Source organism: Littorina saxatilis, linkage group LG15 (genome assembly GCF_037325665.1).
Source record: "Littorina saxatilis isolate snail1 linkage group LG15, US_GU_Lsax_2.0, whole genome shotgun sequence".
NCBI classification, from domain to species: Eukaryota; Metazoa; Mollusca; class Gastropoda; order Littorinimorpha; family Littorinidae; genus Littorina; species Littorina saxatilis.
The window spans coordinates 37392070-37420047 of NC_090259.1; the positions used below are offsets into that span (position 1 = coordinate 37392070).

The 27978-nt window shown below is 41.2% G+C and overlaps 1 protein-coding gene and 1 long non-coding RNA gene across 4 annotated transcripts in view; one reads left to right on the forward strand and one right to left on the reverse strand.

The window, feature by feature from the left end:
* The window catches only part of LOC138949241 (methyltransferase-like protein 27), a 66190-nt gene that overhangs the window by 14827 nt on the left and 23385 nt on the right, over positions 1 to 27978 (reverse strand). The window contains exons 1-2 of one of the 3 annotated variants that reach the window (XM_070321022.1): positions 10890 to 10920; positions 72 to 214 (exon numbers count right to left, since the gene is read on the reverse strand). In XM_070321022.1, coding sequence (XP_070177123.1) covers positions 72 to 197 — 126 coding nt within the window. In that variant the 5' untranslated portion in view covers positions 198 to 214; positions 10890 to 10920. Of the gene's footprint in view, positions 1 to 71; positions 215 to 1071; positions 1166 to 10889; positions 10921 to 27978 lie in introns of those variants that run through there. The other 2 variants (XM_070321020.1, XM_070321021.1) reach the window with 2 other exon arrangements.
* Positions 3169 to 5061, forward strand: LOC138949243 (uncharacterized). The gene is made up of 2 exons (XR_011450206.1): positions 3169 to 3739; positions 4104 to 5061. It is a non-coding gene; the product is annotated as an uncharacterized lncRNA (long non-coding RNA).

Here is a 27978-nt window from a genome sequence, read left to right on the forward strand (position 1 = left end):
AAAGCGCATGGACACGGATCCGCGTACAGGTCCAATACTGAAAATGGTTGTCAGCGGAGAAAGACTGATACCTGATCATACTTGTCAGCCAGGTTGTCATAGTTAGTGATGAGCTCTTGGTTGTTGATGCCGTGGTGCCCGTGCCTTGCCCCGTGGGCGTCAAACCAGCTCCGACACTTGGACTTGTCTTCGGTCATATTTCTCTGCTCACGGACTGAAATACACATATATTTGAGTTAATTAGGAGACATACGCCAAATGACCTTTGCGAGAGATTTTGTTTGTTTGTTTGTTTGCTTAACGCCCAGCCGACCACGAAGGGCCATATCAGGGCGGTGCTGCTTTGACATTTAACGTGCGCCACACACAAGACAGAAGTCGCAGCACAGGCTTCATGTCTCACCCAGTCACATTATTCTGACACCGGACCAACCAGTCCTAGCACTAACTCCATAATGCCAGACGCCAGGCGGAGCAGCCACTAGATTGCCAATTTAAAAGTCTTAGGTATGACCCGACCGGGGTTCGAACCCACGACCTCCCGCTCACTGGGCGGACGCCTTACCACTAGGCCACCGTGTTGCGGTTTTGCGAGAGATGGAACTGATTCATTGATGCACACATGCATTATAGCCTACACAAGGAGGTCTTTCATTGAGACCGAAGTCGTCTTTGTGTACTTCCACAAAGCTGTGTACCACAAGAGGGTTATGACTTTAGAGTAAGATTTCGGAATGTTTTTCTTGCTTCTCGAATGATATAAGGATATCAACAGACCGCTAATTGACCAAAGAGATAACGATAATAAAATCAAGAAGATCGCTATGTTGGTTAGTGTTTTATATGAAAGCAAACACAAAAAATGACGTCAAAATGGCGTTTTTTGTGTGACATTGCTTACATCTTGTCCCCGAGTACGCTAGTACAAGGGTCCAGCAGACTTTAATTGTGTGTCTGTGTCTCGACTTAACAGCTTATTGCTGGGAAACTACTGGGCGCAGTTCGTTCAAAAGTTGATACACTAACTTGATAATAGGTCCGATTGATCGTATTAAAACTTCATAATGTTACCTGGGACCTAAATGCGAAATAAACCACAAAAAAACCGACTTGGTGGCGGGGGAAATTCGCGGAGCCACAGCCAGCCAGGCAGTCTCATAGAACAGCCGAACGCGTCACACATTGACGAGAAATATAGCGTCATAAAAAGATTACGTCACTGTCAAAAGTCTTTTGACGTCTTTTTCTCTCGCGCGGTGTGTGTGTGTTCATTTTGTGCACATGTGTTAGTGTTACTGTGTGTGTGTGTGTGTGTGTGTGTGTGTGTGTGCGCGTGCATGAGTCTGTACTCGTGTGTGTGTGTGTGTGTGTGTGTGTGTGTGTGTGTGTGTGTGTGTGTGTGTGTGTGTAAGAGAGAGAGATAGAGAGGAAGACAGAGGGAGTGAGGGAGAGAGTGTGTGTGTGTGTGTGTGTGTGTGTGTGTGTGTGTGTGTGTGTGTGTGAATGTGTGTGTGTGTGTGTGCATTTTCACTGTGATCAAATTACAAATAACGGAGAAAGGCCAGTCACCACGCACATCCTCGGCTCGCATGCAATGTATTTATATAGCAAAGCGAATGCCTGTAATTCACACAGATCAATCACTTGGTCTTAAACGTGCACAAGACAAAAACTTTCATACTGGGGGAGCGAGCCAATCTGAAGAGTACTCGGGTCCAGCGCGAGCGTTTTTACTTTATTTTTAAGTATTCGTGTGGCTGCCAATAAAATGCGACCATGAACCCCCCGATATACATCTTCGTTGTCTTTTGTGCTAGTGTTACATATGCACGTAGCTGTTTTCCTCTACATATGTTTACAGTGTGCATTTGGGTCGTTAAGAAATAACGGTTGCCTACGTAACATTTGGTTTCCAAAACCAACCGCGAACTACGTGAACATGTCTATAACTTCTCCACGCACGAATATGCGACTGTGTGTATTATTATGCACAACTGATGTGTAGTGAACGTGTTAAAATGTGCGCCGTGTCAATTTGATCCGATTTGAATGTGATTTTGCCTTTCGCGTGTCCCCACCTAAGCTTCGTTTCTATTTGTTCTGGTTAAGCTGGATCGTTAAAAATGATATTTGTCACTTATCAACGCATCAAACTTGGTGTTTCTTTCGCATGTAATGTTCTTCAACATCGCCGAAAGGTTTTTCCATAAAAAAAAAATCCATTCATTTTTGGAACGCAGCAGACGTGGAGCGTTTTATGAGTCGTTTCCAACGAGGGACGAATGTTACGTAGGCAACCTTTTGCGACTCTTCGCTCTTAAAGTTAATATTTTTTTTAAAGTTCGACATTTCAATGTTTTATTTTGTGATAGACGTGCTCGGTGTGTCTTTGTCAAGTCTTAGGCTATTCTTTGTAGTCTAGTCCTCAGGGCCGGACTAGGCTAAGAGGAGGGGGAGGGTTGCAAGTGGTGGTCCAGGGGGATGTTCCCCCTGGCGGGGTCAAGGGGCAGAGCTGATCGGTAGGTCATATTCTGAGATAGGAAAATGGTTGCTCCTTGCATGAAACGGCATAAAAAAAACAATAATAAAAAATGTTTTAAATAAGTGAGGTACATGTTTAGGCTAGGGGGGGGGGGGGGGTTGCGCAACCCCCATAACCCCCCCGGTAGTCCGGCCCTGGTCCTGTTCCAGTTGTAATAGTTAAGGTAAACAAGAAGAGCAAACGCTCGATCGAGTCACTTTCGCAGTTCTGAATATTATATGAGGCATCAGATGGACAGGAAGAAATTGCTATTCACAACACAATGAGTCACGTTCACATAAAATTTGAGCCCGGTCACTTTTATAGTTTCCGAGAAAAGCCCAACGTTAAGTTGTGTGTTGCCGAACAGAAAAGGCTAGTTATCTCCCTTGTTTTTCTGATAACGTTCGTAAAAGGCTACAGATGTAAATACTTTGATGTAAAGAATAATCCTACAAAGTTTCAATCACATCCGATGAACTTTGTCAAAGATATAAAATGTCTAATTTTTCCTTTGACGCTGACCTGTGACCTTGAAAAAGGTCAAAGGTCAACGAAACCATCGTTAAAGTGTAGAGGTCATTGGAGGTCACGACTAAACAAAATATGAGCCCGATCGCTTTGATAGTTTCCGAGAAAAGATATAAAATGTCTAATTTTTTCTTTGACGCTGACCTGTGACCTTGAAAAAGGTCAAAGGTCAACGAAACCATCGTTAAAGTGTAGAGGTCATTGGAGGTCACGACTAAACAAAATATGAGCCCGATCGCTTTGATAGTTTCCGAGAAAAGTCCAACGTTAAGGTGGTGTCTACGGACGGCCGGCCGGCCGGCCGGCCGGCCGGCCGGACGGCCGGCCGGACAGACTAACACTGACCGATTACATAGAGTCACTTTTTCTCAAGTGACTCAAAAACCGTTGAATTTTCATCAAAATTGGAACAAACTCGACTATATTTTCTTTCGAAAAATAATAAATCGACGAAAATCAGATTAAATGCTGTTGCGAAATAGAGAGAAAGAAATTCTGCGTTTGTGAAGCTGATTTCCTTGTTAGTGGGGATACAAAAAAGAGCAGTTCCTTCAAACTGCCTGGTGATACTTAGCTTATATATTATCCAGAAAGACTTGACTGGGCAAACCAAGCAGCCAAATTTAGCATCGGATATCAGATTAATTTCACTAGCTTACAGCATTTACCCTCCCCAACTCCTTAAAGGCATATGTACGCGCTCCCGTGTTTACAAAGTGTAGTTTGCCCATAATCGATGTCAAACGCACCATTAGATCATGTAATGACGATATGTCGCCATGCGCGGACCATATACATGCATTACAGCTTGTTTTAGAGTCTCAAAAACTTTGGATGTAAACAAAGACGCGGAGTTATTTCCCTTGCGTCAACGCTACCTCTGTTGGCAAATCTATAAATAGGACGATCCAGATCAAAATGAAAATTAACATATCTCAACATTGAAGGGGTCCTAGACCACAATATTTTGCAGGGAACTTAATTTAGCATGTCTCCAGCTGTTGGTAAAGCAATTAGCGTGTATAGTCATCGAGTACATATGGCTTTAAAGAGCATTTTTTGTTAGAAATTGTGCGATTGTTCTTGCCAATCACACTTAGATTTATGGTATAGGATGAATAATGTCTCTGACAGGACCACTAAGAACGGATTGAATTATCGATCAAATATAACAAGAAGGCGCAATTGGTCAACTAGCTCTAAACAGTTGCCCATGTTGTTTATAATCTTTGCCATGTAGCTTTGAAATTAGCAGTTAATTGTTTTGGGCATATACGCTGTGAAAACCCATACATTACATTGACTTTTTCGAAGCATGATCACAAAAATATGGTCGCAAAAATGAAGCGAATTAGCAGAAAAATAAAGTTTTTGAGGTAAAAATAATTGTGTCTGTTGGGTGGATAGTTTGTGTATTGTTCTGTTTCTGAGTTATTCCATTATTCAGATATAACACAATACAATACCAACGTGTTTAAGAAAGGAACACTGTGTGTCCGACGTATCTCGAAGACACAGCAAATCATTAATAATCAAAATCGTTTAGTGTCTTGATCTGCCTTGTGTTAAAAACAACGCACCTAAATCTAACCGAATTTCGAGTCGCATCAATGACGACGTCACCAAAACCAAAAGAATTCCATTCATAACACAGTCATTCACAAGCCGGTTGATGACGCCAAGTCACGGACCAATCGAATCGTCACAGCACATGCTGACGTCAAGTGCGACGCGGCGCGAAAATTTGCGATTTGTCGGCTGCTCCGTCATCCTGCTCAAGAGGAGAAACCGCAACAGTGTACATCTTGTTGCTACATGTTGACTCAATGTTATTTATTGACTCACACGAATGGATTTGTTTGTTACTTCACACAGACGATGTTTGTTTGTTGGTTGACACAACCAAAAAATACGTTTTTGTTACCTATAACTAGTTCAATTTGTTTTTCCTGACTGCATTTTGTTCGGAATAAGCTCTAAATGTGAAGCAAATAAAACTTGTTACTATATACTATGGCTTTTTGTTATCTGTTTTGTGTGTTTGGATCCCATGTTACGTTAAACATGTGTGATGTTACACAACTTTCTGACCACCCCTCGTATTGGCATGGCAACGTGACATATGTCTGTATCTTTTACATAAACCGTAAAAACAACCTATTCAGACACTTTCAATTTTCACGAAGCATGTCACGCTTTTGGTACACAGCTTTGTGGAAGGACTTTGCGAAGACCTTGCGAAGTTTTTTTTTTTTTTTAACCGAAAACTCAGTGCTAGAGCTTCTTGCGGCAAGCTTCGTGAACTAAACTTCGCGTAGTCGACTTCGCCCAGTTAAGGACAGGCCTTACCCAAGAGCCCAGAGCTACTACAAACTCAAAGACACAGGCATACACTGAACTATGGAAACGTACATTGTTTTGAGGCACATTCCTTTCCCGTGGAAACAGTTCGGCTCACCATCTTAGATCTGGCGGGACTTTTACATGGGTTGAGGCCATCCCTCTACTTGTGCACATACCAACAATCAGCTAACTGGGTGTTCTCTGTGCCGAACTTGTCAGTTTATAACTTCAGCACACCTCAGAGTACGAGAGACTAGGTTTCAAGGTTTTATTCGGCTTAAGGCCCATGGGGCTTTTAGCTAACCCTCGAACGCTGAAGAACTCTGCCTGTTGCAGTATTTTGATTTTCTGCGCAATCTGGTGTACTTTTAGCAGGCATTGCACCGCGTTCACGCACCATTAGTATATTTTATGTGTCTGTGTCGGGTTACGCTGTTCAAGGTCGAGCGAATGTGTGTCAGTTATCATAGAGGTTGCGTGGAAGACGGATACGACACCGACGACGGAACCCAGAGAGGTGCACGTTCTCGTTCGGCGTCATTTCTCGTACCGACACTGCTAGCGTTTGCGGGGGGAACGAGCGACCAGTAGTGACACAGCAGAAGAAACACTTGTACAGTTGAACCTGTCTTATGAAGAAGATGAAGATCCGTGTCCATCCTGTTCCCGATTCCAACCCGTTACCCAAGGATCACACGTTCAGTTCTCTACCAACGAAGCTAACGTAGGAATGCGTATCACATGTTTATTCGATAGTTTGCACAACGTAAACTGGACATTCATTCATTCAGTTTATTGAACTGAATAAATGAATGTTCAGTTGATGTTGTGCAAACTATTGAATAAACATGCATGCACCCCGAACGTGTTAAGTCAGTTTGTACACTATTCAATAAACATCACATTAAATAGACTGAGACGTAATAAACAACACACTTCATGACTAAAACTTAGAAAAACACCACATTAAACAGATTAAAACTAAAGCCCGCTACTAACTACAGCTGAACCAAGCCAAACTAGTTCGGCGAACGTTCGGCGACGTCATCAAATCAGGGGATTCCCCTATTTTTGGGTTGCACCTGTAACTTTCGCGGTTCGCCGATACAGTCCTGCGAACATTCGGCGCTTTTGGCGAACCGACTTTTCATGGGTTGAATATTTTTGACTCTCCATCCTTGAAGAGTGACAATACTGACGGCTATAACGCTGTCAACCGATCACGAGTCTTCTCACATGATATTTCTTGATCATGTGACCGGTGTCACCGATACATTTCGCCGCTAGTTAGCACACCGAACCAGGCACGGTGAACATTCGCCGACCTATTTCGGCTTGGTTTGGCTGTAGTTAGTAGCGGGCTTTAAGAAACAGAAATGTATGTCACCATAGGCGTGTTTTTTTGTTTGTTTTTTGTTTTAATTGTAAATATGTTCAACATTGTCCTCAGTTTAAATTCGTTTTAGTCTCATCGTTCGGAACAACAGTTTCCAGTCGCCATTCTGAAGACACATGAAACAGAAATTAATATGTAAAGCGCTTAGAGAACGTCAAGCGCTATATAAATCTTCCATATAAATATATAAATAACATTGGACTATAAAACGCGTTCTAATCAAGAGTATTGATGTGTATAAAATTGGCGACAAACATTAAATAGCGATTAAGTTTAAAATAACTGTAGCGAATCAGTTAAAAAAAAGTATTCTAGTGACTCATTTTGAAATCATTCCAAGGTGTTAGTTGTAAATTCAGTTTAACTAAGTTTTGCCAAAGTTGATCTATAGTCTCTGATCTAAATTTCTAAATCACGGCCAACATTAAACCATAACATAATACTGAATTTCATTAACATCACAACACAAAAACACCAATCATTTTTTTGAAATAATTCAGCACGTTATAGTGACTTTATTCCATAACTTAAACTAACATCACAGCAACACTAACACCATCTGAAACCAGAGGAACAAAATCAACAACAATGGAGGAACGATTTGAAAAAAAATCCAAACTTACTTTTTGCGTTCGCAATATTCAACGAGTTTACAAGCACCCGACATATACAACATGCAGTCCTTTATGATACTCCACGTAAAAGTGACGTGCACATTCTATCACGATTTGTGACACAAATTTAATATGACCTGGCCGCTTGGCGTCTTGCCTGACTGCTTTATTACGTGCAGCAAGTCAAAACAAGTTGCGTGAAGCGCGAAATTAATACATTTAGTCAACCTGTCGAACTCACGGAATCAAATTGCAGGCAACACATTTTTTTCACTTCAAAGACAACACTTGATAGCTTTGTCAATTACGTACCCGGCGGCACGTTCACGCACAGAACGTGCCAAGCCAGTATAGCGCAGTAGCGTATAGTGCTTCACATGATACTGCGCTTTTCTCTATTCTTGTTAACTTCCTGAACTTGTTTTTAACCCAAACATAACAAATCTATATGTTTTGGGAATCAGGAAGTGAAAACAAATAAGATGAAATCATTTTTGGATCGATTACTCAAATTGTAATTGTGATTAAAGTTTAGAGATTTTTAAATGATCAAACTCATTCACTAAATATTAAACTTCCACGGTGTAATGCATTCCCACAATTTGGGCTTCGTGGAAGGTTGTGTGACCAATAATTTCAATTAATCCAATCGAAAAATGAGGGCGTGACAGTGCCGCTTCAATTTTCACAAAAAGCCGGATATGACGTCATCAAAATGTGGGGATATTATACTGAGGAACTCTAAAGTGAAGTTCTATGAAGATCGGCCCAGTAGTTTTCTCTGAATCGCTCTACACACACACACACACACACACACACACACACACACACACACACACACACACACACACACACACATACATACGTACATCACACCCTTGTCTCGATTCGCCGTACTCTACGTTAAAACATTTAGTCAAAACTTGACTTAATGTAAACAAGTCGCGTGAAGTGATATTACTACATTTAGTCAACACTTCGAACTCACAGAATGAAATTGACCGCACCGCTCCTTTTCACTATTATATAGTCAATAGCTGTGTCAGGTTCGTACCCCGCAGCCGCGCTGTTGCGTTTACGCACAGAAAGCGACAAGCCAATATAGCACAATATAGCATGATTTCCCTTCTTTGTCTCTGTTATTCTAGTGAGCAAATATGTATAAGTTACAGCTCCGTCCATCCATGGTATCGCCTGATATTTTGTCGAGACTGGGTCAATGAATATGATGACGTCACTCGAGGCTCTGCCGAGAGTGACGTCATTATATTCTTTCACCCCGTCAAGACAAAATATCACGCGATACCATGGATGGACGGAGCTGTAACGTATATGGCATGACCAAAGTAAAGAGAATTTGTCATGGGATGTGGAAACAAATCATTGGAAATTCACCATGGGCAATCAACCCAAGCCTAGAAGTTGTAGAACTATATTTTGTTTCAGTCTTGGCAAGGCCAGTTTTGTCCAGTTCCAGAAAAGACATCATGAATTCATTCACCCTGCCGAGACGAAAAAAACAATTCCATGGATGAAAACGTATAAGCTTATTATCCCGTGACGCATCAAAGCTAAATTTTGTTTTGAAATGTCATTACAACGTACAGATAACTTATAAAGACATAATCGCCTTCACAAGACAGGAAAAACGCACACTTTGTTTTTCGTCTGCTACAAATCTAGTCTTGTTGGTTGACGGAGAGAATAAAGCTTCAATCGTACCTTCATCAACAGGAATAAATGCTCAATCCGCTGTCAGTTCGCAACTGAACCTTGTTTTTTTTCTTTAACTTTTTGGTTAACATTGAAACGGCAATCCAAAAGAGTGTTTCAGCTGTTTCAAGGCACAGGCTTAGCTCCTTCTTTTGAGTTGCTTTTCAGTCTAAAATGACACCGGAAGCGAACAAATTGTCGCGTATACTGTCGTCACAAAAAGACGTCATGACAAAGTTACACGCAAAGCGAAAGAGACTTTGACGTCATTTACTTTTGTTTGGAATTTTCCGTCTGTTCCTAGCTTGTCAGTGAAGACCTGACGTGAGTAAGCTTACCCTTTGCAGCTGTGAAATAATCAGTCTTGTGTCTCGGTCGTGTAGGTACAGAGTTTGCTTCTGCAATCATTGTGTTCGTGTTGATGACGGCTTCATAAGATTTCCATTTTCTTGTTTCTGCGCAAGTTATTTTGCCTAGGTCATGGCCGAACTTTAGGCCTACGGAGAAATATCGCTGGATATTTTCTCCCTAGATTAACAGAGACAAAGAAGGGAAGTCATGCTGTATCACGCGATATTGCTCCGTAGGCCTAAAGTTCGGCCATGACCTAGGCAAATAACTTGCGCAGCCGCAAAAACAAGAAAAAGGAAATCTTTTATGAAATCATGACGTTTCGAATGGAAGCCACGCACATTTGACCTCTTGATTCCGACCATGAACCCGCTGTTTATAATCAGGAAGGTCGTACCAGCAGATCAATCTCTGGTCGTGCTGATTCATAGATTCAACCTACAAACTGCGACCTCATCTGTGTTCAGCAATGCCTTATGGCTCGTTTCGACAAGCATTAAACGGATGAAATTAACCACATACAGTTCATTTCTTCAGCAAACTGCAAACGCATCAATGCCTCCGGTAGGGTGTTTTGTACAGAAATTTCTTCCACACGATAGCTTCGCTGATTTGTCTCACGAAGTCGTCATTAACACGAACACAGCGATTGCAGAAGCAAACTCTCTACCTACACGGCTGAGACACAAGACTGACTATTTCACAGCTGCAAAGCCAACAGAGAACAAAGACTATGGAACACGAAGAGGGTCAAATGCTCGAGCAAGTACTCGCGCATTTACTCGAGCACTTTCGAAACTGCTCGAGTAAATGCGCGAGTACTTCGGAAAATGCTCGCGCACTTTCGAAACTGCTCGAGGAAATGCGCGAGCACTTTTGAAAATGCTCGAGCAGTTTCAAACTGCTCGCGCACTTTCAGAACTGCTCGAGCACTTTCAAAGTACTCGCGCATTTAAATGCGCGAGTACTTTCTCGCGTATTTCCGAGAAGTAACGAGCGGGTAAAGCAAAAACTTGTCGCGGAACAGTCATCTTTTTGGCATATTTTCTAAATATTTGCACATGAGCCGAGGCGAGCCAAAGCCAAAAAAGTTAACAATTTGAATTTAAAAGTACACTGATACTTACCGATCGACCATCCCAGTAGGTCTGTCCGCCAATTCCCTGATGCGATCGTTAATAATCCCAGCGACCGCCCTTCCCGCCTCCATGACGACTACAGATGCGTCGTTTCAGTAAATTTTCCGGGTCAAGTTTTCAATAAACCCAACCAATGACTTCGGTACAACTCGGGAATCTCCGATTCAAAAGTACTCGCGCATTTACTCGAGCAGTTTCGAAAGTGCTCGAGTAAATGCGCGAGTACTTGCTCGAACATTTGACCCTCTTCGTGTTCCATAAAAGACGATTTTGGTACTCACGTCTATGACCACGGACCAGCCATTAGCCGGAATCGTCCGAACAAAAAACAAATGACGTCAAAGTCTCTTTCGTTTTGCGTGTAACTTTGTCATGACGTCTTTTTATGACAGTATGCGCGACAATTTTGTTCGCTTCCGGTGTCATGTTAGATTGAGGAACAAGTCACTCGAAAGTAGTAGCTAAACCCGTGTGTTGAAACACTCTTTTGGGTTGTCGTTTCGATGTTAACCAAACAATGAAAAAAAGAAACAATGTTCATTGGCGAAATGACACCGGACTGAGCATTTATTCCGGTTGATGAAGGTACGATTGAAGCTTCTATTCACTCCGTGTCAACCAACAAGACTAGATTTGTAGCAGACGACAAACAAAGTATGTAGTACCTGTCTTGTGATGACGATTATGTCGTTATAAATTATCTGTACGTTGTGAAGTCATTTCAAAACAAAAATTAGCTTTGATGCGTCACGGGATATATATACGTTACACCTCCGATTCATCCATGGAATCGCGTGGTATTTCTTCTGGACAGTGTGAATGAATACTACATGATGTCTTTTCCGGAACTGAACAAAACTAGCCTTGCCAAGACTGACACAAAATATAGTTCTACAACTTCTAGGCTTGCGTTCATTATTCTGCCCATGGTGAATTTCCCATGCTTTGTTTCCACATCCACTGACAAATTCTCCTGATTTTAGTCATGCCATATATACGTTACAGGTCCGATTCATCCATGGTATCGCGTGGTATTTTGTTTCGACCCGGTGAATTAATACCACGAGATACTTTGGATAGACGGAGCTGTAACTTATCGTAGTGTATAGCGCTTCAGAGGAAAGAGCTTTACTCTATTCTTTTCAACGTCCTGAGCTTTGGATCGATTACTCAAATTTTAATTTTACTAGAACGTTCAGATTTTTAATTTTCTGAGCTTGTTGTTAATCCAAATATAACATATGTATATGTTTTTGGAATCAAGAAATGTTAAAGGTACTGAACTTGTCAAATCCAGGTGCACGGAGCCCCTGGGGCTTTTAGTCATACCTCAGGCAAGCTATCCGTTAGAAGAATTACCAAGTTTTATTGACTTGCACCCAAAGAGTCAAGAACTGCGATTTTTTTACGAATTAATTTCGTACTCGGACCCGGCTGGTCTTGACCTATTTTTGGATCTAAATTTAGATCAGGTAGATCACCACATCATGCACAAAACGACACGTCACTAGCAAACTATGTCAGACGTCATCATGAGTTTGTGTAAAACAAAATCGAGGCCGGAATCACTCAGTTGAATCGAACTCCGACCAAACACCACGTAATAACTAGGTTAATTTATGCACTCGCGTGAACAAGAAACTGTCGAGCTTCACAGATGTCGTCGTTGGGTAGTTTTGGGTTTGTTTTACTACCATAGGAGGATTTTTGAACTGTAAATGCACTCAGCTGCAAAAAAACCGCAAAACGAAGGCTGTGAGCTGCACTGTGCCTTTAAAGAATAGGATGATATTGTTTCTGAATCGATTTCAACAAAATAATTGGAATTGGAATTTTTTGCTTTTTAATGACCAAACTCATTAACTAATTTGAAAGAATACAATCTGAAATGCAGTACCAAAGTCCAGGCTTCGTCGAAAATTCTTTAACCAAGTTTTCAAGCTATTTGATGAAAAACTGAGGGTGTGACAGTGCCGCCTCACAAAAAGCCGGACATGTATGGAAAGACGAAAAACGGTTTGGGGATATCATATCCAGGAACTGTATAGTGTCATGAAGATCGGTCAAGTGCGTAGTTTTCTGGGAATTGCTCTACACGCACATACATACATACATACATACAATACATACATACATCTATATATATATATATATATATATACGGCTTGTGTCTGTCTGTCTGTGTGTGTGTGTGTGTGTGTGTGTGTGTGTGTGTGTGTGTGTGTGTGTGTGTGTGTTCGCGATGCACGGCCAAAGTTCTCGATGGATCTGCTCCAAATTTGGTGGGCAAATTCAGGTAGACCCCGGACACAACCTGGTCGATGAGAATTTTCAACACGTGCTCTCAGCGCGCAGCGCTGAACCGATTTTGGTTTTTCTGTAGATCCACTACATCCATTCCCAGTAACTCTTCCTTATCTTCTCCAGTATTTTGCGTTTATCTCCCTTCCTTCGTGTGGCGTCAATCCATATTCCCGTTACAATTTTTAGTCCACAACGCTTTCATCCATATTCCCGTTACTATTTTTAGAAGGTCACTGTCAACAACTCTTCCTTATCTTCTTCAGTGTTTTGCGCGTTTATCTCCCTTCCTTCGTGCGCCGGCAAAGCCGGCGTACACCCGGTAAAGCAGGGTCCCCGGCGCAGCCGGGTATTCGGCTCTACTTCTTCCCGGCGAAGCCGGCTACCCGGCGAAGCGGGTATTCATCTAGTCTATAGATATATACGGCTTGTGTCTGTGTGTCTGTGTGTCTGTCCGCGATGCACGGCCAAAGTTCTCGATGGATCTGCTTCAAATTTGGTGGGCATATTCAGGTAGACCCCGGACACAACCTGGTCGATTAAAATTTTCAACACGTGCTCTCAGCGCGCAGCGCTGAACCGATTTTGTTTTTTTCTGTTCATCTTCCCAGATCCAGTAACTCTTCCTTATCTTCTCCAGTGTTTAGCGTTTATCTCCCTTCCTTCGTGTGGCGTCAATCCATGTTCCCGTTACTATTTTTAGTCCGACAACGCTCAATCCATATTCCCGTTACTATTTTTAGAAGGTCACTGTCCACTCTTCTCCAGTGTTTTGCGCGTTTATCTCCCTTCCTTCGTGCGCCGGCGAAGCCGGCGTACACCCGGCTAAGCCGGGTCCCCGGCGCAGCCGGGTATTCGGCTCTAATTCTTCCCGGCGAAGCCGGCTACCCGGCGAAGCGGGTATTCATCTAGTACATACATACATACATAATACATACATACATACATACATACATACATACATACATACATACATACATACATACATACATACATACGTACGTACATACATACATACATACATACATACATACATACATACATCTATATATATATATATATATATACGACTAGTGTCTGTCTGTCTGTCTGTCTGTCTGTCTGTCTGTTTGTCTGTTCGCGATGCACGGCCAAAGTTCTCGGTGGATCTTTTTCAAATTTGGACACCGTATTCAGCTACACCCCGGACACAACCTCATCGATGAGATATTTCAACACGTGCTCTCAGCGCGCAGCGCTGAACCGATTTTAGTTCCACCTGAGCTACCCGGGCCCCCATACCGACACACCAAAGCCGCTAGACCACATCACAACGCCAAAGTTCTCGGTGGATCTTTTTCAAATTTGGACACCGTATTCAGCTACACCCCGGACACAATATCATTATCATCGATGAGATATTTCAACACGAGCTCTCAGCGCGCAGCGCTGAACCGATTTTGGTTCATTTCACCATTCCCAGTAACTCTTCCTTATCTTCTCCAGTGTTTTGCGTTTATCTCCCTTCCTTCGTGTGGCTTCAATCCATATTCCCGTTTCTACGTTACTATTTTCAGAATGTCACTGCGCTGTCCAGAACGCTTCCCTTGCACCCGTAAGTTGTTCTTACTGTCAAAGTGAAAAGGTCGAATCAATTTATAGCCACGCGAAAAATACACTGTCACCTATCTCTATATATTTATAGATATAGATGGGTGCGTCTCAGAAACTGAACCTTTTGTGTGTGCCATAATCAAATTAGCCCACAATTGAAACATACTGAATTTTAAATCATGATATTGGTATTTTTGAGAAGTAAAATGAATAAAGAAATAGTACAAACAAAACTGAGTATTTTGCATGATTATTATGAAGGTTGTTTTGCGAAAGAAATGATTAAATGCGTGAAAAATGGAGGTCTGATCTGTGACATGAACCATCAACTAGTTTTGTACCTCACTACAAGAATCGTTTAGAATGTCCAAGGACTGCTATTATATTTAGTCAAGTTTTGACTAAATATTTTAACGTAGAGGGGGGAATCGAGACGAGGGTCGTGGTGTATGTGTGTGTGTGTGTGTGTGTCTGTGTGTGTGTGTAGAGCGATTCAGACTAAACTACTGGACCGATCTTTATGAAATTTGACATGAGAGTTCCTGGGTATGAAATCCCCATACGTTTTTTTCATTTTTTTGATAAATGTCTTTGATGACGTCATATCCGGCTTTTCGTGAAAGTTGAGGCGGCACTGTCACGCCCTCATTTTTCAACCAAATTGGTTGAAATTTTGGTCAAGTAATCTTCGACGAAGCCCGGGGTTCGGTATTGCATTTCAGCTTGGTGGCTTAAAAATTAATTAATGACTTTGGTCATTAAAAATCGGAAAATTGTAAAAAAAAATAAAAATTTATAAAACGATCCAAATTTACGTTTATCTTATTCTCCATCATTTTCTGATTCCAAAAACATATAAATATGTTATATGCGGATTACAAACAATCTCTGAAAATTAAAAATATGATGTAGCAAAGTGCACTTCGCTACCCTAAACACTCTAATCATCGCATAGCGAAACAGCCTTGTGTACAGTACAAACGGGATAACTCATCCCATAGCAGACGATACGATGCTGCGCGCGCACCATTGCCGGCGCAAATTCTAATAAAATACCTTTCTTTATATATCTACCTAACTTCTATCTTTCAAAGTCCCTTTTATCTTTGATACGGTCCTAATTATATTTAGGTTTGCATAGAAGTCACTGATTAGGCTGGATGGCTGCATATTATTGTGTTATTTACGATAATGCTTCGAACTGACCAAAGCGTCACTCTGACCTTGACCGGTTTTCATGTATCGTCGAAAGAAATTGATTCTCACAAACTCATCTTTGTCTTTTCAATCATTCTTTTGTCATTTTTGTATCACTATTACATATCCCGTACCTATGTTGCATATGATTTTAGTTTGTTTATAAGGATTTGGTTGTAATGAGTGATGCTTGGTTCCTCTGCAAAGATTGCTAATTTATGCAGACAGGTACTCGCGCAGGAATTTAGCCGATTCCATTTACTTTCGGACTTTACCGCTTCGTACTAAGTCAATGTATAATTTTCCCCCAAGTAACGCATATCATGATGTTTGTCTAGGGTTCTTCTTTTTATCTGTATGATTTATGAGTTTGTCCATTATTCCAGTTTAGAGAGTTTTGTAATTTTCCGCACTGAAGTTGGTTCAGTGCCTTCACTAGGACCATTGTTTTTGCATCATACTAAATAAATATAAGTTTTTACGAAATGTGATCTATTGCAATGGAAAGCTAAAGGTCGTAGCTTTAATTTGATGTATTGTTTGTTATGATTGGTTAGGTATTTGTTTAAATAACGTAGGGTAAAGCAAGTGTAAGAAACACAGATTTCGTGTTTCTGGCCGTATTCAGGCGATTTTTATTCTCGGCGGACGGTGCTTTCTGTGCAGTCCGCGCCGGGGCTATAAGTATAAGCCGGACCCCGGCATGAGCATGCATTCGCTTCTAGCAGCTGAACACGACACTACACTTGCTTTGCTGTCTACGGGTTTCGCCTTCGGCCTCTACGTTTCCTTGCATTGTTTTCTTGAATAAAAAGTTGAAACAAGACGCTTGGACTTGGGCTTCGTACCTACTACTACTACCCTTTCCACTCCTCTACTACATTTGACCCTGCTCGCAGCGCCAAATGTAGTGGAGGAGTGGAAGGGTAGTAGATACACGAAGCCCAAGTCCAAGCGTCTTGTTTCAACTTTTTATTCAAGAAAACAATGCAAGGAAACGTAGAGGCCGAAGGCGAAACCCGTAGACAGCAAAGCAAGTGTAGTGTCGTGTTCAGCTGCTAGGAGCGAATGCATCCTCAGGCCGGTGTCCGGCTTATAGCCCCGGCGCGGACTGCACAGAAAGCACCGTCCGCCGAGACTAAAAATCGCCTGAATACGGCCAGAAACACGGAATCTGATGGTAATTGCCACCTAGGGTTGAAAGTAATTTAGTGAATACTTGCTGACCTTCAAATAAGGCCCTGTATCATCACTTTCTTAATTGCTCTCTTAAGCGTAAACTAAGTTATGATTTACCTTGTTACCTTTAAATAGGCTTGGTACAGATCATTTGTAATGTTGGATGTCATTGCATTGTGTCAGGTGTATTGTACATGATGTATCATTTTAACAGTGTCAGGTAACTACGTCATTCATTAGTGAATCTGTCCATTTTGTAACTGTTACGTTTTTCACCTAAAATACGTCTTAAACACAGCCTTTACTGTAAAGCCGTGAGCGAGAGTTTTTGTGAAGTGTTGAGCTTGTGCATACAAGAACACACATTGAAAGAGAAATCCTATATTATCAACTAAACGGATTGGTGGGGATGAAGGTTGCATTTTTGTATGGTAGTGTTGACATTGTGTTACTTTTTCTCAGTGGAGAAAATTTGATAATTGTAGCAATGTTTTCCCATGAAATTCCTGATTGTTTGCACTTTTATGTTTTTGACGCAGTACTTTGATCATATGTGAGACACTTTGTAAAATGCAGGCCTCACTTTTGATTTAGCAAAGCTGGTACTGATCACGAGAACATGTTTTTGTAACTGTCGATTTTCTCAGTGACATATGTGAAAGTCATAGGCAAAGTTTTCGCAATTTTTCTCTTTTTGGATAATCTAAGATGGTTTGATAAATTCAGCCCTTAGGCTTTCCTGTTTTCTTAAAATCAGCGCGGCCGCTGATATGTAAAAGAGTTGGGGGGGATGTAGCAAAGTGCACTTCGCTACCCTAAACACTCTAATCATCGCATAGCGAAACAGCCTTGTGTACAGTACAAACGGGATAACCCATCCCATAGCAGACGATACGATGATGCGCGCGCACCATTGTCGGCGCAAATTCTAATAAAATACCTTTCTTTATATATCTACCTAACTTCTATCTTTCAAAGTCCCTTTTATCTTTGATACGGTCCTAATTATATTTAGGTTTGCATAGAAGTCACTGATTAGGCTGGATGGCTGCATATTATTGTGTTATTTACGATAATGCTTCGAACTGACCAAAGCGTCACTCTGACCTTGACCGGTTTTCATGTATCGTCGAGAGAAATTGATTCTCACAAACTCATCTTTGTCTTTTCAATCATTGTTTTGTCATTTTTGTATCACTATTACATATCCCGTACCTATGTTGCATATGATTTTAGTTTGTTTATAAGGATTTGGTTGTAATGAGTGATGCTTGGTTCCTCTGCAAAGATTGCTAATTTATGCAGACAGGTACTCGCGCAGGAATTTAGCCGATTCCATTTACTTTCGGACTTTACCGCTTCGTACTAAGTCAATGTATAATTTTCCCCCAAGTAACGCATATCATGATGTTTGTCTAGGGTTCTTCTTTTTATCTGTATGATTTATGAGTTTGTCCATTATTCCAGTTTAGAGAGTTTTGTAATTTTCCGCACTGAAGTTGGTTCAGTGCCTTCACTAGGACCATTGTTTTTGCATCATACTAAATAAATATAAGTTTTTACGAAATGTGATCTATTGCAATGGAAAGCTAAAGGTCGTAGCTTTAATTTGATGTATTGTTTGTTATGATTGGTTAGGTATTTGTTTAAATAACGTAGGGTAAAGCAAGTGTAAGAAACACAGATTTCGTGTTTCTGGCCGTATTCAGGCGATTTTTATTCTCGGCGGACGGTGCTTTCTGTGCAGTCCGCGCCGGGGCTATAGGCCGGACACCGGCATAAGGATGCATTCGCTCCTAGCAGCTGAACACGACACTACACTTGCTTTGCTGTCTACGGGTTTCGCCTTCGGCCTCTACGTTTCCTTGCATTGTTTTCTTGAATAAAAAGTTGAAACAAGACGCTTGGACTTGGGCTTCGTGTATCTACTACTACCCTTCCACTCCACCACTACATTTGGCGCTGCGCAGCAGGGTACAGAAGCATCAACTGAAAGAAGACAGTACAGGCAAACATGGCGGACGAGGCAAACACCCCCAACCTGCGGCTCTGCAAGCTGAGGCGTTTCACCGGCGAGGGCGACTGCGCCGAGACTTTTATCCAAGAGGCCAAGCTGATCCTGCAGCTACAGACGGTCCCTGCACTTGCTGCAGCGGCATGGATCCTTGGAGCGCTGGACGGAAGGGCTCGACAGGAGGTCATCAGGCGACCAGCAGCTGAGGTCAACACGCCGGCCAAAATTTACGCCATCTTGGAGCAGACGTGGGGCGACCAGCGAGATAGTGTCGCGCTGGCTGCCGCCTTCCACAGACGACAACAGGGTCTCGGCGAGTCCGTTAGCGAGTACGCCAGCCACCTACGCGCTGTGTGGGCCAAGACCAAAGCTGCCGAGGCCAACACACTGAACGACAATACGCTGCTCAAGACCTTCGCCACAGGACTCCACCCACAATCCCTGAAGCGTGACATGTGCCGCTTCCTGCGAGAAAAGCCGCCGCCACCTTCGACGAAGTGTTATTTTGCGGTTGTGTGACCTTGATGGAACTGTGTGGTGCCCATTTGGTGAGTGTGACTATAGCCCTTATTCAACGGACTATGTATGACGGTGTAGAGAGCCTACAGGACTCAGCCAGTGTATATACTGTACTCGAGTGGCTGTAGCGCGTGCAATCCCATTCTTAGCTAGTGTGACACGTCATATCGGACTTGACGGATACAGACTTGGGCTGGTGACGTTAGCCATGTGGTATTACATAAGACTTTCCTCGGTGTTCGCGGCAGTGAAGTGACGCAAGTGTTGCGTCCACGAAGAGACTCGCAGGTGTGTTTACTGCCGGGTGTTTTGTTGCCGTTTAATTTGTTGATGTTTGATAATGTTCATTTTCATGTATGCTATGCCATGTTTCTTGCATTGGTATGATTGATATTGATTGTTGCGATTATTTGTCATGATGCTTTGAGTGGAATGTGTTGGCGGATGTTTGCGCTTATTGAAAGATTTTTTTTTTGGCACAAGCAGATACTACAAATCTGATGGTAATTGCCACCTAGGGTTGAAAGTAATTTAGTGAATACTTGCTGACCTTCAAATAAGGCCCTGTATCATCACTTTCTTAATTGCTCTCTTAAGCGTAAACTAAGTTATGATTTACCTTGTTACCTTTAAATAGGCTTGGTACAGATCATTTGTAATGTTGGATGTCATTGCATTGTGTCAGGTGTATTGTACATGATGTATCATTTTAACAGTGTCAGGTAACTACGTCATTCATTAGTGAATCTGTCCATTTTGTAACTGTTACGTTTTTCACCTAAAATACGTCTCAAACACAGCCTTTACTGTAAAGCCGTGAGCGAGAGTTTTTGTGAAGTGTTGAGCTTGTGCATACAAGAACACACATTGAAAGAGAAATCCTATATTATCAACTAAACGGATTGGTGGGGATGAAGGTTGCATTTTTGTATGGTAGTGTTGACATTGTGTTACTTTTTCTCAGTGGAGAAAATTTGATAATTGTAGCAATGTTTTCCCATGAAATTCCTGATTGTTTGCACTTTTATGTTTTTGACGCAGTACTTTGATCATATGTGAGACACTTTGTAAAATGCAGGCCTCACTTTTGATTTAGCAAAGCTGGTACTGATCACGAGAACATGTTTTTGTAACTGTCGATTTTCTCAGTGACATATGTGAAAGTCATAGGCAAAGTTTTCGCAATTTTTCTCTTTTTGGATAATCTAAGATGGTTTGATAAATTCAGCCCTTAGGCTTTCCTGTTTTCTTAAAATCAGCGCGGCCGCTGATATGTAAAAGAGTTGGGGGGGATGTAGCAAAGTGCACTTCGCTACCCTAAACACTCTAATCATCGCATAGCGAAACAGCCTTGTGTACAGTACAAACGGGATAACCCATCCCATAGCAGACGATACGATGATGCGCGCGCACATTGCCGGCGCAAATTCAAATAGAATACCTTTCTTTATATATCTACCTAACTTCTATCTTTCAAAGTCCCTTTTATCTTTGATACGGTCCTAATTATATTTAGGTTTGCATAGAAGTCACTGATTAGGCTGGATGGCTGCATATTATTGTGTTATTTACGATAATGCTTCGAACTGACCAAAGCGTCACTCTGACCTTGACCGGTTTTCATGTATCGTCGAGAGAAATTGATTCTCACAAACTCATCTTTGTCTTTTCAATCATTGTTTGGTCATTTTTGTATCACTATTACATATCCCGTACCTATGTTGCATATGATTTTAGTTTGTTTATAAGGATTTGGTTGTAATGAGTGATGCTTGGTTCCTCTGCAAAGATTGCTAATTTATGCAGACAGGTACTCGCGCAGGAATTTAGCCGATTCCATTTACTTTCGGACTTTACCGCTTCGTACTAAGTCAATGTATAATTTTCCCCCAAGTAACGCATATCATGATGTTTGTCTAGGGTTCTTCTTTTTATCTGTATGATTTATGAGTTTGTCCATTATTCCAGTTTAGAGAGTTTTGTAATTTTCCGCACTGAAGTTGGTTCAGTGCCTTCACTAGGACCATTGTTTTTGCATCATACTAAATAAATATAAGTTTTTACGAAATGTGATCTATTGCAATGGAAAGCTAAAGGTCGTAGCTTTAATTTGATGTATTGTTTGTTATGATTGGTTAGGTATTTGTTTAAATAACGTAGGGTAAAGCAAGTGTAAGAAACACAGATTTCGTGTTTCTGGCCGTATTCAGGCGATTTTTATTCTCGGCGGACGGTGCTTTCTGTGCAGTCCGCGCCGGGGCTATAAGTATAAGCCGGACACCGGCATAAGCATGCATTCGCTCCTAGCAGCTGAACACGACACTACACTTGCTTTGCTGTACGGGTTTCGCCTTCGGCCTCTACGTTTCCTTGCATTGTTTTCTTGAATAAAAAGTTGAAACAAGACGCTTGGACTTGGGCTTCGTACCTACTACTACTTCCACTCCTCCACTACATAAAAATTATTATCAAAATTAAATTGTCCAAATCAATTTAAAAACACTTTCATCTTATTCCTTGTCGGTTCCTGATTCCAAAAACATATAGATATGATATGTTTGGATTAAAAACACGCTCAGAAAGTTAAAACAAAGAGAGGTACAGAAAAGCGTGCTATCCTTCTTAGCGCAAGTACTACCCCGCTCTTCTTGTCAATTTCACTGCCTTTGCCATGAGCGGTGGACTGACGATGCTACGAGTATACGGTCTTGCTGAAAAATGGCATTGCGTTCACTTTCATTCAGTGAGAGGTACAGAAAAGCGTGCTATCCTTCTTAGCGCAACTACTACCCCGCTCTTCTTGTCAATTTCACTGCCTTTGCCATGAGCGGTGGCCTGACGATGCTACGAGTAAAATGGCATTGCGTTCAGTTTCATTCTGTGAGTTCGACAGCTACTTGACTAAATATTGTATTTTCGCCTTACGCGACTTGTTGTTATGTGTGTTTGGTTTAAGTGTACTTGACAGTTGAAATGTTATTTTGTCCACAGAATTGTTTTTTTAAACGAAATTAATCGCTTGAAAGTTTGCCATCACTGTCGTAACATAGGTTTCCACACGCGTGCAAGTCCTAAATTTGAACTTTAGAATTTGCATATTCATCTTCAACACGATCTTGACATGAAAGGGCATAGAAACTCGCTAAGTTAAATGTTATTTAAGTATTATTTTCTCAAAATTGCATCTGCAAACTAAGTTGAAAGTTGCGCAATATGACATGCTTCTTCAAAATTCCGTTACGATGGTGAACGGTTTTGCAAATAATGTTCAGAGTTTTGAAGAAAGATTAGAACTATTTTGCGCGTAGTGACTTAGAGGTGCGGGTGACTACGCATGCGCAGTTACAGAGAGAAATAGTTCAGGTTCCAGCAGCGAAGAAAGATTTCGAGAATGTTTCCGAAGTCTGTGATTTTGTTACGACAGTGATCAACACCCAAGGGTCTTAAGAAAAGGTGAGTTTTTGCTGCTATGATATTCTATGAAGTGAAAAATTAGGCTAAACATTTGTTAATAATAGTTTTTCTTTCGATTTCACGTAGTCAAAACTTGACTAAATGTTTTAACATAGAGGGGGAATCGAAACGAGGGTCGTGGTGTATGTGTGTGTATGTGTCTGTTTGTCTGTGCGTGTGTGTGTGTAGAGCGATTCAGACTAAACTACTTGACCGATCTTTATGAAATTTGACATGAGAGTTCCTGGATATGATATCCCCGGATGTTTTTTTCTTTTTTTCGACAAATACTTTTGATGACGTCATATCCGGCTTTTTGTAAAAGTTGAGGCGGCACTGTCACACCCTCATTTTTCAATTAAATTGATTGAAATTTGTGTAAAGCAATCTTCGACGAAGGCCGAACTTCGGTATTCCATTTCAGCTTGGTGGCTTAAAAATTAATTAATGACTTTGGCCATTAAAAATCTGAAAATTGTAATAATTTTTTTTTATATGAAACGATCCACATTTACGTTAATCTTATTTTACATCATTTCCTGATTCCAGAAACATATAAATATGTTATATTTGGATTAAAAACAAGCTCTGAAAATTAAAAATATAAAAAATTATGATCAAAATTAAATTTCCGAAATCCATTTAAAGGAACGGTAAGTGTCAATGTTTTCTTTAATTGTAAAAGTTGTATGTTCAATGGAATGGTAAGTCTGAACAAAATAATTACTTTATTTTGTTTTTAGCCAGTGAATGTGGATGCATCAAAATCTTGATAGACATTAAACAAATTCATGTTAGTGAAACTAGTACACATATTGCATCAATCTTTAGTTGAAATCGCAGGTACTTGCATGTTTCAGGTGCAAGAGATTCGACCTGATGAACTGGTGGTAACGTTCCTTCGAAGGAAACCGGAGGGGAACTACTATTGCTTTCCAGGGATCGATGATATTTCCTTAGTCCCTACATCTGATGCAACCATGATTCGTGACCCCACCTTCAATGCCAGGGGGCATTATTTCTTTTAAAATAAATTAATTAACTGCAAGTGGCAACTGTTCTATATGTAACCAATGCCTTTGGTTTATTGTCTTAACAATTGAATGAACCACTTTTGAACATTTGCATTCTTCATGTCAAACCTTATAATACATGTCTGGTTGTTCGTTTCCGAGTTACGTCGGTGATGAACTTTTCATTAATGTTTCTCTTTTTTGGGGCAAAGTTTGCTTGATTTTGTCCAGCTGTTTTTCTTTCTGTTCCTGTTTTAGTGTTTGGCATTTTACCTAAGAAGAATCTGGTTGCAAAATCAGCTTCATTTAGTAAAGTTTGTGGGAAAAAGCATAACCGTTTCTTTGTTACAAAAGTGATGTTTCCATGTTACATCGGTGACCATTTTGCATTCTTTTGGGATAACTTTCTAACATTTTGTCTTAGAGCAACAAATCTTTGTATATATGCTATTGTGAAGGTTAAATGTCAATAAGACTGAATGAATGCCATGTATCAACATGTTCTGATCAGGATATCATTAATTAATTTTCATTTTTGTATTGAAATTTTGACGAATGCATGGAACTTTGAAAAAAACATTATTTTGTTGTTTGCATGTAGTCATTTCATATTGAACTCTATAATGGCTTGTGATTCAACAATAATAACTGAATAAAAGTCGTTTTCAGCCTTATAAATGCAGGGTTTTTTGTCTTTTATTGTTTCCATGTTACACGGGTGATTTTGCACACATGGTCCAAATAATGCTCAATATATGGCAAACTAAAGGCAATGTTATATTTTTTCTTGTTTAAACTGAAAAGGTACACCCTGAGAAGTGTGTAAATAGTATTATCAACGTTTTCTGGGAAGATTTTACTTTTGGTGATAATGTCACAAACAGAGGACGAGATTCTGAGACGCACCCAGATATTACCCGCTATTACGAGCTAGTCGTGTGACAGAGAGTTTTCTTGCACACGAGACTGTAGATGTTTCACGACGGCTTTAGCCGGAGTGAAACAGCAGCAGTCGAGTGTGCAAGAACACTCTCTGTCACACGAACAAACACGTTTTGCGTACTCACGCTTGATAAACCTAAACACAGGAGCAGCCATTGTCAATGATTGTGGAGAGATCTACTTTTTGACGAAAGTGAACGAACAACTATGAATGACGTCTCGGTATATGTGAATGACGTCACAGTCATCGTCACAGTCTGTATCTTTTGAAGCATTCCATTCTTCATGACGTCTTTCTGTGTCTGCATCCGCGAAATGTTTGTTCTTTCCGGGGTCTTTGTCATCTATGTTCAGAACTCTGTCCTTCTAGTTTCAGACTAACAGGCCTCCTGAGCTTTCCAAGGGAAGCTAAACTCGCGTATGGAAACAGTACTGTAGTCTGGGATGCCGTTTTCAGTATTCTCAGCGTTGAAGAATTTGTAAAGAGAAGACACGACAACAGCAGGAGAAATAAAAGTCGTGTGTGCATTTTGGGGCTTTTGGAGGGACGATTTCGAGTTTGAATCCGTTCTTGCACATGCTCCAAAGCGTGTAACATACATTATTCCCCCCTCTGCTTCTTTACCTCTGTAAACTTGTAGAGCTAGTTATTTTTCGATAATGACCCAGCAACCAAACAAATAACGAGCCAGCAACAGCCTGAATCCTCGATAGTGCAATGGGTTGAGAAGCTGTTCTGTTTCGGTACTACTTTTGCGACTGAAAAGTTCCGAACGCTCTATACGTACGAAGTATACATCTCTGGAGCAAACAATACAAACATACCGCATTTAAATTAACAACTACAGGCCTGAACACATGAATCTCCATATAAAATCCATGAGTTCGGTTGTTTTCTGAATCTAGATCTGCCGTTCATCACAAGCAAATTCCCAAGGCAAGTAACTCATACTCTGGCGACAAGAGTAGTTCCCCTTCTTTTAACGCAGTTTCTTCGACAACACTGACTGCAATCCGACGGTCAGTTTTCAACAATATTTCATTTTATAAACAGATCACACGCAACCAAATGCACACATCTCATCAATTTAAACAACATAAAGCGGTTTCATACACTATTTTCCCCAGAAAACTGAACTTCATACAGTAATTAACGTTGGAACACGGGTGCAAAAGTTCGTCTGCTAGTCCCATTTGACGAAAGAACATTTACTAAGCGATACTAAAACATAAACAGAACACACAATATCTGCCTTTACCGCCACAGCAGAATAACAGCATATCTGTGTACTTGATTTTAGTCCAAAACAGGGAAACTGAAAAGAAGTGTTAACAGAATGGAATGATTTGCACGGAACTATACAACCGCTCATTAATCGATCGCCTGCGCAGGTTGACTGGTTGAGTGATTCGGATTCGATCAAACTTTCGCACAAAAACTCCTGTTTTTTTGGAATAACTGAAGAAAGGAGGAATAAAGAGGTTACACACCTCGTCTCAGTGATTATTAAAAATAATGGTCTCAGTTCGCGGTCATGAAAAAGCTCGCTGAAGCTCGCATTTTTCATGATCCGCTAACTTCGACCATTATTTTTAATAATCACTGAGACTCGGCATGTAACCTCTACATCTTGCACACGTTTGCTTTAGTAGTGGCAAAGAAGGAAAGCGTGTGACATACATATATATACGGCTTCTCTGTGTGTGTGTGTGTTTGTGTGTGTGTGTGGGCAACACCTGTGGATTTTAGAGTTCTGTTTGTGATGGGGTCTAGCGGCTTTTGTCTGTCTGTATGTTCTGGCATTTGAGAAGCCACAACAGATAATATAGGGCTAAGAAATAAGCTTTAAAATTCTCAATCCCGTTTGACAGGACTTCGCCTTCAAAGGTGATTGTGGTGAACCGCCACGCTGTCTGTCTCTGTCTCGCGATTCACCCCGGCGAAGCCGGGTATTCCTCTCGTACATACATACTGTCACGATTCAGTGACATGGACGGAGAAAGGAACACTCTGTCGAGTGCCTATCTCCAATTGTGATGGAAAGCGCCTGTGCTTGAGTCGGGGTGACAGTATGAAACCGCTGACAAAGCATAGCGAAGCACGGGGATTTCGTTTTGCAGGGGTTCCACGTGGGTGATTTCTGCTGTCAGGGCAAGACTGACGGTAACTGAACTGGATATATATGTGACACGCGGAGTCACGTGATATTTTCAACGTTGTTTTGTGAGGACATGAAACTGGACACTTGAACATTGAGCAGCAGGAGAGGAAGGTCGGTGTCTTCTTCCTAAGAGTGATGGTTTTCAACACGTTAGATTCTACATTTTATATCAACTTGTACAGTAGGGCTTTTGAGGAACTTCAAGAAGAGACCACCTTTCGCTGTGTAGATGTTTCGGACGCGAGGCGTCAGGTTTCTTGGCTGAGTGGTGGGAGAAATTCCAACGCATGAAGTAAATTCAGCACAAGAGGGGGTATGGCAAGAAATTCGTCGACGGACGGAAGCTATATCAAAGGAAGCGGATTCGCTTAAAGGAGAGCTACCTACATAGGCTGTTGAGGTAATACATTATTATTTAACGCTGTTGACGAGTCTGTGTTTGTAGAATGAAATACTCTCTGTTGTTCTTTCCAGGTTAGCGCATAATTTGCTCTTTGTGACGCTAAAATAATAATCTGTATATGTTTTTTGCAGATATGGAGAGAAGGAAGGAAAATAGCTGATTTGTTGTTTTAAAAGTTCGTTTGTGCAGGCCCACGTGCTCCCTGAAATATGTAAAGGTGACATGTTTGAAGGTGGAGGGTGAAGGGTAGCAGTGAAGTCCGGCTGTAGTGATAGACCCATATAGTGATAGTCCGGCTGTAGTAATAGAATTTCTGGGTCCCGGTCCCAGTTGTTCATGTTCTTTGTTAACTTAGCCCGGTTGTAGTGATATTTTTCAGTCCGGATAGAGTGATAGTCCGCTTGTAGTGATACTATTTTCAAGTCCCGGGGAAGCTAAAGTCCGGCTGTAGTGATAATGTTCGAGAGTAATCTCCCTTTACCAAAATGGCGAGCAAAAGCCAGCCACGCACTGTGCTTACCCTGAAGCGGAAAATTGATCTGACAATTTTTCATTTAACCCTTATTTCTAAGTGGCCCTTCTCTCTCTCTCTCT